The following is a 13681-nucleotide window of genomic DNA, read 5'->3' on the forward strand; positions in this document are numbered from 1 at the left end:
CCACAGGCGCCGTGTAAAGTTAGAAATATACACAGCCTCGCAGACGAGTATTTGCCTGACCCAGTGCAAGAGTTTCAAATAATATTCACTGGAATCATTGGAACAGACCCAACTCGGGTTGCCAAGCCCAGGGCTTTCCTGCCTGCATTTACTTCTGAGTTCAACCGTGTAGTGGGCCATCTTCAATTTTACCTTGGGCCTTCAGTGTGCTTCTAAGAAGTAGATGACAGAGGAGACGTGAAGGTAGTAATGGGTGACAAGACAGATAAGGCTACTTGGTCATTACCTAGTGAATTCGCATGAGCTTCACCTCATGATTTAGCAATCCCTTGAGATCCAGGGTCTGAGTAAACCTGGCGGATGGAAGGAGATGGGCGTACATGAGTCAAGAGAGTGCCAGGGGCTGTAGTTCAGTGACGGGCTTTGTGGCGCCTTAAAGTACAGAGGCCTTGGGCTTGATCCTAGTGCCTTTGTGCATTGTCTTTTGTTTGGTGCTTTTGTAGGGCTTGAACTCAGGGCCTCGTGCTCTCACTCAGCCTTGAGTCATACCTCCACTTCTGGCCTTTTCCTGATTGGTTGGCGATAAAGCGTCTCTGATTTGTCTGCTTGGGCTGTTTAAGGATTCTCACATCTCAGCCTCCTGAGTAGCTAGGATTGCAGGTGTGAGCCACAGCTCTCCGCTTGCATTGTCATTTTTAATGAGTAATGGCAGTGCCATGAGCCTGTTTATAAAAATCCCCAAGACTCAGCCCAAATGTTCTTCTGAGGCCAACTATTGTAGGACCGGCCTACACCCAGCAGAGTTTTTAAGAAAGGCTGTAATATGAAATCCTAAACTGGGGCTGGATAAGAGGGTGCCAGAACAGAGCACTGTCCAGGAAGTATTTAGAGGTCCAGGTGGGATCCCTGGAATAAGCCGCCCAGCGGCTGGGCCTGTGAGCCTCTTACCTGGCTCAGTTGTGAGTGGTGAGTAGAGCAATGGGGAGGGGGGATGGTGTGCACAGGTGTTCTGCATAATCCTGACAGCAAGGCCCTTCCTTCAGCCCATGGCCCACCCACTTCCTGAAGCTTTGCTGCTGGCCATCTTCCTTTGGCCCAGCTGTGACTGCTCATCCATTTCAGCCACACTGACTTTTATAGAGAGCCATTCAGTCCCACCCTATGACTCCATGCCATCATCTGCCCAAATCTGACCACAGATAGCCTAGGGGATCTAAGCAATGTCGCATTCGTGCAGGCAGTGAGGTGGTGCATAGCCCTATCCTGTAGCTGACCCTGAGAAGACCTCCCCTTGCCCTTCTAGAAAGGGCTGGGTGTCTTCCAAGTGGCTTGGGCACAGAGGCTACTGCCAGAGGTACGCAGAGACCCTGAGTTCCGATTGTGCCTTCTCAGCCTATGGGCAAGAAAGGTATCCCTGGGGCTGGGAAGGTGGCTCCGTGGTAGAGTGCTTGCCTTGCATGCATGAAGCCCTGGGTTCGATTTCTCAGCACCACATAAGCAGAAAAAGCCAGAAGTGGTGCTGTGGCTCAAGTGGTAGAGCGCTAGCCTTGAGCTGAAGAGCTGAGGGACAGCGCCCAGACCCAGAGTTCAGGCACCACGACCAACAACAACAAAAAAGGGTATCCCTTTGTCAGCCTGGTGCATTTTAGTTTTCCTTTCTCTATATTGTAATAATTAATAGCTTGGCAATGATTATATTATTATCTTATATAATATTATCAATATAGTATTATTATAATAGTATTATATTATTATTTATGGTATTGAAGAATGAACTTGGGGCCTGGATGTCCCTGTTCAAGGTTGGCCCTCTACCACTTGGACCACAGCACTACTTTCAGCTTTTTTTGATGGTGAAATGGAGATCACAGTCTCATATCACAGACTTTCCTGCCCAGGTTGGATTTGAACCACAATCCTCAGATCTCAGTCTCTCCTGAGTTGCCAGGATGATAGGCATGAGCTACCAGCACCTGGTGAATTTAATTTTTCTTCCTGTCATTGTTTGCTTTGATTGAATTTGAACCCTCCGGGACCTTCGGGTGTGGCAGGGGAGAAGGGGACTGCCAGTTGGTCACCCTATGGATCTCATTATCTTACAGAACATCTGTTCTAGAAGGGAGGGTGATACTTCCTCCTTTATCTGGATAGTGAGTGGGTCTGGTTTGGAGCTGGGCACCCTAAATAGTTGCTTTTCTGAAAGATTCTGCTTTTCCCGCTGAGAAGACACGTTTTGAGGATTTGACTCTTTTTGTGTTATGTGTGATGCGATAGGAATCTTGTTCATATTTCCAGGAAGGTCTACCTGTGGTGCTTAGCCTCCAGGGAACCTTTACCTCTGCTGGCATTCAGCCCCTTTAAATCACCAGAAAGCAGTGCTCACGAGCTCAAGTGGTGGGGAGGGGGAAAGGGGCGCTTTTGATTTGTTGTTTGAATCCTCTGGGATTGGAATAGTATCTAGAACATAGCACATACTCTACAAATACTTGAATAAATGAAACCAGTTTTGAGTTGGGTTCACAGTATTATTATTATTATTAGTAGTAGTAGTAGTAGTAATTGTTATCATTTTTGTGCCAGTATTGGAGCTTAAATTCAGGGCTTACGTGCTGTCCTTTACCTTTCTGGCCTAAGTGCTCTATCACTTGAACCACAGCTTTGCTTCCAGGTTTTGGCCAGATAAGTGGACATCAAAGTCTCACAGACTTTCCTGCCCTATCTGGCTTCTAACCTTGATCCTCAGATCTCAGCCTCCTGAGTAGCTAGGATTATAGGCGTGAGTAGCAGGCACCCAGCAGTATTCTCTATTATCAACCTTTTAACGTTCATGTGCAGTTCATTTCTGGTACAGTCACACACTGTAGCCCTACAGGTCTTATTCGTAGCCCTCTCCCTTGTTGCTTTGTGCTGTCACAAAGCCAGATCCTTTCACGGTGCCACACACAGGTGCCAACCGCTGGCCTGGATGCCAGGGGTTGCCAAGAAACCCAAAATCCAGCCCTGACCCGCCAGAGGTTAAATAAGAATTCTTAGTAACGCCATCAAATAAAAGTGTACTTCTTGTTACAGTCTTACCGCTGGCCGTTTTCTTAGGCTGTATCCTGTCTGGTCCTGTTTTGAAGTGTAGGGAGAACTCGCAGAGTAGGCCTTGAAGTTGGGTGTCAGCTCCGTGGTGTGCAGTGGCTAGGACTGGGTTTTCATTCATTGCCTTGCCCCATGGAAATATTTCTTGCGTAGGTGTCTAATTCACTCATGCCATTGGCGGAACTCTGCTACAGGTATGATGCTTTTGTGGTTAAACAAGTACTGCTTTGGCTGCTCACACCTGTAATCCTAGCTACTGAAGAGGCTGAGATCTGAGTATTAAGATTAGAAGCCAGCCTGGGGAGGCAAGTCTATGAGACTCTGATCTCCAATTAACTACCCAAAAGCTGCAAGGGGAGCCATGGTTCAAATAATAGAGCACTAGCCTTGAGCACAAAAGTTCAGGGATAGGCTCTGAGTTCGAGCTCTAGTATTGGCACCAAAATTTTTTTTCTTAATGTTCCCTCTCCCTGTCAATCTAGTCTTATAAACTACTTTAAGAGCTGAAGAATTATTTTATTCCAGCCTGCCAGTTTTAACTGCATGCAGTGTTTAAGAAAGGAAATTTGCTTCTGCAATGTATACAGAGTCATCTAGGTATAAAAGAATAAAACGAACAGCTTTGTAAAAGAATCCGGCCACAGCAGCCTATTCCAGCGTGCTTGTGCTCTGCGAGCTTCTGAAAGGCCAGGGCTGTAGCAGAGGGGGTGGTGGAGTACAGGTGTCGCGCACTGCGGCTGCGCAGCTCTTACAGGCACTGTGTTTCCATCTCGTCATTGTGAGAGGTTCCTCCCGCTGTCCAGCAAGGTTCATTCTCTTGTGTGGACCAGTGTCCTTGAATGCGGGGCAGAGATAAGTGTGTTTGTTCTCTATTGTGGTATTTTATTACCACAATAAAAAGGAGGAAGGCTTGCTTTGGATCGCTGTTTTAGACGTTCCAGTCCAAGATCAGTAGGTGGCCTGCTGATGTGAGCTCCTGATGCGGCTGAGGAAGATACCCTACTTCGTGGGCAGGAAGCAAACGAGGAGCAGGATGGAGATTGGGGCCCCCTTTCCCTTTCCCTTCAGGGCCGTGCCGTGATGATGTCACAGTCCTGCTGCTGGGCCCCTGCTACTCCAAGTCCACGGCCTCCGCCAGTAGCACAGCCGGCCCATGGTGCCTTTGGCGCCTCTGGGGACAGTCAGCATCTAAGCATCCACGATTGAGGTCCCTGAGGAACGGTTCCACCCCTCTGTTACTCCACCATACTGCTAGCTCATTTGGGCTGAACAACAAAACACCTGATCCTGGGTAGTTGCTGCACAGCAGAAGAAGGCTGTTTCTCACAGTTGTGGAGGTTGGAAGGGGCCCTGACTTTTGCAGGAGGGGCTCTGCCCTCCTGACCCAGTCACCCCCAAACACCTCACTTCCAGGATGGGTTTCAACAGGGAAATCTGGAGAAGACACAGACATTTAGATCTCGGCACCTATCTTATTTGCTTCATAAATTTGTTTTTTTTTTTTCTTTGATGGGACTAGGATTGAACCTCAGGGCTTTGTGCTTTTTAAAAAATATTCCCCCCCCCCCCCCCATCATTTTGGACCATGATCTTATCTCTGCTTCCCTTGTAACCCGGATGACAGGGACATACCACCACGCCCAGTTATTTTTCTTAATTCTTTATTGTGGTTAAGTGATTACATAAATTCCCCAAATTTCACAGTATTGTGGGATAGTGATGCTTAGTTAAAGTCACAAACACATTCTAACCTTCATGGGGCAAATTGTCTATCAGGGTCTATAACATTTATGAGTTCTGGTCTGGGAAGGTGGCTCAGTGGTAGAGCACTTGCCTTGCATGCTTGAGGCCCTGGGTTCAATTCCTCAGTACACATAAGCAGAAAAAAAAAAAAGCCGGAAGTGGCGCTGTGGCTCAAGTGGTAGAGCGCTAGCCTTGAGTTGAAGAGCTGAGGGACAGCGCCCAGGCCCAGAGTTCAGGCCCATGACCGGACCCAAAAAAAACAACAACAAAAAAAAACATTTGTGAGTTCTATGAGCTTTGATAATACAGTTATTTCTTCCACCTTGGGTGGTATGTACATTTCTTTCCTTTTGCATAGCATCAGCTGTTCCCTCTTTCCCACTTGTTCCCTCCCTCCCATCGCTGCCATTTACTTGCTTAGTTCCTTTTGGTCAATGTCCAGTGCAGCTGATGGTTCTGCTGTTGTATGTTTTGCCCTGATTCCCTCTAGTTCTGTGTCGTCCTCCTGGTTTCCCTCCGGTGTGCACATATATACCATACATGTGATCAGCAGCATGGGGTTATTTAGTAGTGATTCTACCAGATGAGTGGAAGTCCTTTGTTTCTTAAGTCTTATTAATTTTGTCGTATCACCTAACATTTTGGATTTAACATCCACTTATTAGGGAGACCATGTGCTGTTTGTCTCTTTGTACTTGGCTTACCTCGCTCAACATGATTTCTTCCCTGCAGATGCCATTATTTTCTTCCTTCCTTCCTTCCTTCCTTCCTTCCTTCCTTCCTTCCTTCCTTCCTTCCTTCCTTCCTTCCTTCCTTCCTTCCTTCCTTCCTTCCTTCCTTCCTTCCTTCCTTCCTTCCGCCTGAACTCTGGGCCTGGGCCCTGTCCCTCAGCTCTTCAGCTCAAGGCTAGCGCTCTCCCACTTGAGTCACAGCGCCACTTCAGGCTTTTTTCTTTTTGCTTATGTGGTACTCAGGAATCGAACCCAGGGCCTCATGCATGCAAGGCAAGCACTCTACCACTGAGCCACCTTCCCGGCCCCTATTTTGTCGTTCTAATGGCTGCATAATATTCCATTGTGTATAGATACCACAGTGTTTGGATCCATTCATCTGTGGTGGGACATCTGGGTTGTTTCCATATCCTGGCTATTGTGAACAGTGCTGCAGTGAACATGGAGGTACATGTGTCCTTGTATACTGGTTCCTGTTGTTCAGGATAGATCATGCCCAGTTTTTTATTGGTTAAGATGGGTCTTGTGGACTTTTCCCAGGGCTAGCCTGGAACTACGATCCTTCTGATCTCAAATAGCTAGGATTGCAGGTGTGAGCCACCATGCCCAGTTGTCAGAGAAAATCTTAATGTTTTGTGAAGGACTGAGTTGCATTCAGGGCGAAACAGGTAGAATTTCACGAGAAATGGAACCTCCAAGTGGTTCTGGCAATGATATATTCTAGAACATACCCTCCCTATGTTAGCTAAGTGAATACTTGAATAACCCAGGTGTCAGTGGCTCATGCCTGTAATTCTAGCTATTTGGGAGTCGGAGACTGTGGTTTAAGACCTGCCGGGGCGAAGTACTCTTTAGACTCCATCTCAAAGGAAGGAAGCTGGGCATTGTGGGACAGTCCATTAATCACAGCTGTTATACGGTATATGACATAGGCAGAATGAGGTCACGTGTATACCAGGCAAAAAGTGAAGCCTGTCTCCAAATAACCATTGCAAAAAAGGGCTAGGACCATGGCTCAGTGTTAGAGCTCCTTCCTAGCAAGCATGAGTTCAAAGCCCTATAGCCAAAGAAAAGAAAAATGGAAAAACAAATAGCATACCTTGATACATACTGACAGTGTAGTTTCTAGGGATAAAATTTAATTTTTCAGCCTACCAGTTAGGGCTTGTTCTTGAGTACTGTACATTTTTTTTTTTTTTCAAATTGCTGAGTACTGTTGATTGATTTTTTTTTAAAATCAAATTGTTCTCCCCGACCCCCAGTAATGTGTGTGCATTAGCTATTGAGGTGAGAATTTGCTCCATGGTAGATTCAATTAATTGAATGAGCTGTTAGCTCTCCAGTGTCTTAGCGTATTCACGGAGTGTTTAGAACCGGCTGAGCCTCACAGACAGTGCCTCTGACCACCGGCTAGGGCTGCCTAACAAAATCACAGGGCGCGTGTTTATCTGCCCATTGTCTGAAGGCTGGAGGTCACCCACCAGACGCTGGCAAGCGAGCTGTCTCCCGAGGCCTCTTCGTGGCTTGGGGATGACACGCTTCCTGCCTGTCCTCTCATAGTTTTTGTTTTTTTTTCCTTCCCAATCCTGAGGCCTGAACTCTGGGTCTAGACGCTGTCCCTCAGCTCTTCAGCTCAAGGCTAGCACTCTACCACATGAGCCACAGCACCACTTTGGGCTTTTTCCTTTTTGCTTATGTGGTGCTGTGGAATCGAACCCACGGTCTCATGCATGCAAGGCATGCGCTCTACCACTGAGCCACCCTTCCCAGCCCTTTTTTTTTTTTTTTTTTTGCTCTAAAGCTGACCCTCTACCACCTGCACAGCTCCCTTTCCTTCCCTGCTTCTTTAAAAGCCCTGCTACTGAGGTGCCAGCAGCTCACATCAGTAGCGGTGTCGTCTCCAATGAACTGAAAAGCTGGAAGTGGAGCTGTGGCTCAAGTGGTAGAGTACTAGCCTTGAGCAAAAACCTCAGGGACAGCACCCAGGCCTTGAGAGTTCAAGCCCCAGGACTGGTGCGCACACGCACACACACACACACACACACACACACACGCAGCACGCATGCACGCAAATGCACGCACGGGTGTGCCAAGCCCTGTCTCCAACAGGGCATGGTGGCTAGTGCCTATAATTCACCTGCCCAGGGGGCAGAGAGAGTTATACTAGGAGGCTGGCTCTTGGCCAGTAGGAAGGGCTGGGGGCATGGCTTAAGGGGTAGAGCACCTTTGCAGCAAACACAAGGTCCTGAGTTCCACTCCCAGTACCAGTTGTTCCCCCAAATCACCCTCTCTGCACATGCCACCAGGAGCTGGAGACTGAAGGTTAGGACTTCACTGGGGAATCCCAAGGGGCCACACCGGAGCCCGGAATGCCACCGCCACCATGGTTTCCCAGGGAAGACAGATTGGAGACTGAGAAGGCTCGGAAGGCGGGGACACAGGGCCGCCCAGGCTCCTGCCCCAGCCGGGCTCCGGTGCATCGTCCTCCAGGACTTGGGGGAAATTTCTCCAGAAAAGGAGGCAAAGTTTCTGCTGGAGAGCGAGTGTGCCCCGCCTCTGCCCACATGCATGCACGCGTGCGCACACATGTGCACACACACATGCACACGCACATTTCCAGTTGGAATGTGCTAGAATATGCTGGGTGGAAGCTTGCCAAGCCAGCTGGATTTTACTCTCAGTATTCCTTTTTTTTTTTTTTTGTGCGGCCCTGGGGCTTGAACTCAGGGCCTGGGTGTTGCTGTCCCAGAGCTGTTTTTATTCAAGGCTAGCGCTCTACCACTTGAGTCACAACTCCACTTCCAGCTCTGTGTGGTTCATTGGAGGTAAGATTTTCTTGCCTGGGCTGGCTTCAAACCTTGATCCTCCTGAGTAGCTTGAGCCTCCTGAGTAGCTAGGATTATAGGCGTGAGCCACTGGCACCCAGCAGTATTCTCAGTTTTGAGAGACAAATGGTTCTATGTTTTCCTGGCGACTGTCAGAATCTTGGCCCTAAAAATGACCCTGGCTGGGAGGGATTCCATTGAGTGTGTTTCACACGCATTAGTGTTCTGTCAGGTCACCTGGCCAGATGTGCTGCTATCCAGCCTAACATTGGGTCAACCCGGGAACCCGTGTGTGGCTCCCCGAAGCTTCTAGAATTTTGAATCTGTCTCCGAGAGAAGTTCAGCAGCTGTTGCTTAGGGTCTTGCAAGCCAGACAGCCAGAGCCCTTCATCTGGGGGAGAGGGGAGATGGGAGAGGGCAGGATTGGCTTTTCTTCTTTTTTCCTTCTTTTCCTGAATCCTTTAGGCGTTAAAGATTCCAGACGAGAGCTCTCGTTCTGACCCTCTTCCCTCCTAGTTCCTTTACTTTTTTCTTATTTCCTTTGCATGTACCCAGACTTGAACTCAGGGCCTTCTGCGCTTGCTCAGCTTTTTCTGCTCACAACGGCACTCTACCTCTTGAGTCACACTTCCATTTCCTATTCTTTGCTGATTAATTGGAAAGATAGTAGTCTCACAGAGTTGTCTGCCTAGGCTGACTTTGAACCTTGACCGTCAGATCTCAGCCTCCTGGTTAAGCTGGGATTCCAGATGCCAGGGTGCCTAGCTTCCTTTTCCTTTTTTTTTTTGTTTAGAGAAGATTCTCCTTATGTAGACAAGGCCAGCCGGGAGCTGGTGAGCCTCCAGCTTAGCCTCCCGAGTCGAGCTGGGATGATAAGTTCTTTGCTACTGCGCTTGGCTTCTTGAGCTTTTAATGTTGTTTAATGCTCTTCGCTTTCTAAAAGTGTTTTTAAAGTTCCCCGTTCTTCAGATGATTTATTTGAGGATTTAGAGTTGAAATAACCATACCTATGCAAACACGTCCAGTGCATCTGGACCATAACATTCAATTATCTCTCTTTGTGTTCACAGCACAGGCCCGAGAACTGGAAATAGGCAGAACGCAGGAGAACCTGCTTTGCGGTGTCCTGCGGGCACATCAGCCTCTGTGCCCCCCCCCCCCCCCATTCCACACCCGACCCTCAGTCAGCCCAGGTAGCCTGGGAGTTGAGCAGTTTTAGAGGGTCATATAACTGCAGTAAACATGTGCCAATCTTGTCGTTATTCCCTAAACATTGTAGCTCAACCATTAACAATTGCATACTATTAGGTGCTATTCATAATCTAAAGAAGCCTAAGGTGTGGTGGTGCACGCCTGTAATCTCAGAGACAGAAAGATCAAGAGTGCCAGGTCAGTGTGGACTATAGAAAAAGATAAGCTGAGAGCCAGTGGCTCGGGCCTGTAATCCTAGCTACTCAGGAAACTGATCTAGAGAATCACAGTTCAACACCAGTTGGGGTAGAAAAGTCTGAGAGACACCCAATTCTAGTTAACCAGCCAAAAGCTGGGCGTGAGGGGTGTCTCTGATCTCAGCTCCTCAGTAGCTAAGGATGGCAGCTGTGAGCCTCTGGCCTTCAGGCCACGTCTGCGATTGTTGTGTATGGAGAGGCTTCACTTGCTTTTCCTGATCTTCCCTGCCTGTCCGTGTAACTTTCAATAAATGTCCGCTGGACTCATTTGTTTTTCAAGTGTCATTTGAAATCGCCCTTCAGTGTCGGGTTTCTGGTCTCACTGGCCGCCCGCCGCCCGGCCGCCCCGTCGAGGTCTGGACTTGTAGCTGTGTGGTACGCCCCCCCCCCCCCCCCAAACTGCTCCTCCCGTGAGCTAACCCTCGGCCCTGGCTCCCACTCCGCCTGAGTTCCCTGGGGCCGGGGGTGACAGCCGATTGTACCCCAAATTGTTTAGCCCAATCAGTATGGAGCAAGAACTTGGCAACTATTTGTGGAGCAAAGCGGTAGAGGTGGGAAAACAGTTTCTTTTCCACCATCCACCGGTTGGTGGTATGGTAAACATTTTGGTATCATTTTTGCTTTGGGCGATGATGTCTGCCTCTAAAAATCCTGTTTTAACCAAAGCTAACAGAATGGAATCATCCAGAGGGAAGTGGCGGGCTTGGTCCACGGAGCAGAGGGGCCGCCTCTCTCCCGGCCTCTTCCCTGATGCACGGCTCAGCTCTGTAAGCCCTGCAGACGCTGACGGCTGCGCACTGGCCTGCGTTCCTCACAGAGGAGCATCAAAGGAGGGTGCTCTACTTCCATGTTTAAAGGAGTCCCCCCTCCCCCCCATGTGCTGGCGACCCATCGCTCGCCCCACATCTTTTGCTGTCTCTTTGAAGATCTCACATCAGATGTGTTACATTGTCACCCATGTCATAAAAAGAAGAAACGTTTATTTATTTGTTGGTCATGGGGCTTGAACTCTGGGCCTGGGCGCTGCCCCTCAGCTCTTCAGCTCAAGGTGAACGCTCTACCCCTTCTGGTTTTCTGATGGTTCACTGGAGATAAGTCTCATGGACTTTTCTTGCCTGGGCTGGCTTTGAACCGTGGTCCTCAGATCTTAGCCTCTTGAGTAGCTAGGATGACAGGTGTGAGCCACCAGCGCCCAGCTAAGAAGTAGTTAATGGCCAAAATTGAACAGCAATATACAGCAATATATTTACTCTGTGTGTGTGTGTGTGTGTGTGTGTGTGTGTGTTTGTTGGTACTGGGGCTTGAACTCAGGGCCAAGGCACTGTCCTGTACCTTTTTCTATTCAAGGTTAGTGCTCTACCACTTGAGGCACAGGTCCACTTTAGCTTTTTGCTGGTTAATTGGATATCAGAGTTTCACAGACTTTCCTGCCCAGGCTGGCTTTGAACCAAGATCCTTAGTTCTCCTGAGTCGTTAGGACCACTGGCATGAACCACTGGCACTTGGCAATACTTATTTTTAAAAAATGTTGGCGGTCCAAGGTACATGACCAGGAAGGTTTTTACTGCTCACCCAGCTCCACGGCACAGCTCTTGCTCATCTTTCCTAAAGTTTAGACTCACAGAAAGGAAGTGCTGGTGGCAGAGCTGTGCAAGATCATTGAATCCTGGTGGTCACTGACCCACACTGAAATGGCCTTGACTTTGCTCAGCCCAGGCTGAGCGCGGTAAATCACGCCCTCTGGTGGCCAGAAGGAGCCATGCGGTGTTGTATTATTCAGCTCTGCCTGGCTTCAGTGGTTCCTTCACTTAACAGTTCTCATCCGGATGCTTGCATTCCCGGTGCCTGCTCTGGTCCTACTGAGGCCCCTGCCTCTGAGCCTTCATAATGAACAAGATCTTCTGAAGAGAAGAGTAGTAATTCCCTCCCCCCTTCCCATCACCATTACACTTTTGTGGTGCGTTGTCTTCTGGGAAGAGCCAAGGCTGTGGGAGTCAGATTGGCAAGGGGTGACATGATCAATAGGAGAAAGATGCCAAGACAGGAGGGACCAGGGGACACGATAGATCCCCTCCTCCTCCCCCACTTTGGCTTCACAAAGCAGAGAGCGCACACTGGCTCATTCATCATTGTCTTTAGGGAGCCTCCAAGCCCCGGCCCCAGCGAGAACCTGAATCCTGCGGCCGGCTGCATTTCTGAACTCTTATTACAAGTTCTGATTGATTTCTGTGCCGTAGGCTTGTACCATGAGAGGCATGATAGCTGCTATGCACACGCACGCACACACACACACACACACACACACACACACACACACACACACACACACACACACACACACACACACACACACACACACACACACACACACACACACACACACACCCCTAACCCAGATACAATGCTGAAGTATCTCTGCTCTTGCAAAAAAGGGATCAAATGTCAAGAACAAAGTTTCTCCAAGAGTTCAGGAAAGGGTGCTCCTGAGAGTTGGGGGACCCGTGTAGGAAACAGATGGTAACCCACACAATGCGGTGGGTGTGGAAAAGGGAAACGGCGTTCTGCACCTAGCCAGCCCTTCACCACGCCTGCAGCCCGGCACCCAGCACCCTATGAACAAAATCCAAAGAGACTTTTTCATCTCCATGTGATGGTTATTTTCTTTGCCTCACTTTTAAGATTTGCCATGCAGAAGTCGGAGGAGGGGAGTCTTGCAGGGGTGAAGTCTGTCTGTCTGTCTCTCTCTCAGCAACATTTCCACCCTCCCTGGGCTCCAGAGGCTTGTCGCCTGGGGCTGGAGCACGTGACTGGGGGAGGGCGGGGAGGTGCAGGGCAGGGGTGGGCGGGAAGGGGGGGGGATGCCTCTTATAATTAGCCGGGAAGTGGCCGCGCCACACTGCTCGCTGGACTTCCCAGGGCGCTGCGCCCTCTCCCTGTCCTCCGAGCCGCCCAGCTCCACTGAGGTCTTTCCCACCACTCCGGGCTGGCCCTGCTGCACCCCGAAACCATGCTGGGGACCATCACCATCACCGGTAGGCAAAACCAGAGCGCCTGGCCTCTCGGCTGTGGCTTCGGGCATTTGATCTCTGCCCGTGGGGGTGGAGGGAGGGAGAGGGAAGAGACCCCATCCTTTGGTTAAGGGGGCATCGTGGAGGGAAGCCCCGGCCACCAGCTTAATGGACACCCTCGGTCAGGCTAGGGTGAACCTATTTGCAACTTGCTTCTGCAAGCTCAGACGCTCTCTCCCTCTAACATGATTTCCAGACATGGAGTTCTTGACGTTGTGCCTTGCTTTGAGGGAACTTTGAGTAAAATAGTTTCAGCCCTGGTAATTTAGGCTCTGCACTTACTGGAACATACTGGTAGCTTCCAGACAATACCCTTTAGGCACTGGTTTTTAAAAAAAGTTTAAAAACTGCTTTCTAGGAATCTGGATGTAAGAGCTGTGATAGCAAATGCCTGCTTCTAGAAAAATGCGTACTCATGTCAGATTTGTAATTTTTTAAAATTATTTTATTTTTTAAGATTTTTTTTTTTCCTTTTTCTTTTGGTGGGTCGTGGGGCTTGAACTCTGGGCTTGGGCGCTGTCCCTCAGCTCTTCAGCTCAAGGCGAGCCCTCTACAACTTGAGCCACAGCACCACTTCTGGTTTTCTAGTGGTTTATGAGAGATCAGAGTCTCACAGACTTTCCTGCCCAGGCTGGCTTTGAACTACGATCCTCAGATCTCAGCCTCCTGAGAGCCACTGGCGCCCTACATTTTATTTAAAAATTTTTAAGGGTGAGTTTATACTCTCCCCCATTTGGGAAAGTGACTGTGGTCAGCTGCACCCAGGGAGCCTGTCTGCTGTT

The 13681-nt window shown here is 49.2% G+C and overlaps 1 protein-coding gene across 2 annotated transcripts in view; it reads left to right on the forward strand.

Moving 5' to 3' along the window:
- The window catches only part of Akap12 (A-kinase anchoring protein 12), a 70240-nt gene that overhangs the window by 38015 nt on the left and 18544 nt on the right, over positions 1-13681 (forward strand). Inside the window, exon 1 of one of the 2 annotated variants that reach the window (XM_042691213.1) lies at positions 12761-12863. The exons of the other annotated variant lie outside the window; for it this stretch is intronic. Coding sequence (XP_042547147.1) covers positions 12839-12863 — 25 coding nt within the window. The 5' untranslated portion in view covers positions 12761-12838. Of the gene's footprint in view, positions 1-12760; positions 12864-13681 lie in introns of those variants that run through there. 2 annotated transcript variants of the gene reach the window in all.

Source organism: Dipodomys spectabilis, unplaced genomic scaffold, assembly GCF_019054845.1.
Source record: "Dipodomys spectabilis isolate Male_0828 unplaced genomic scaffold, ASM1905484v1 ptg000001l, whole genome shotgun sequence".
In the NCBI taxonomy this organism is placed as follows: Eukaryota; Metazoa; Chordata; class Mammalia; order Rodentia; family Heteromyidae; genus Dipodomys; species Dipodomys spectabilis.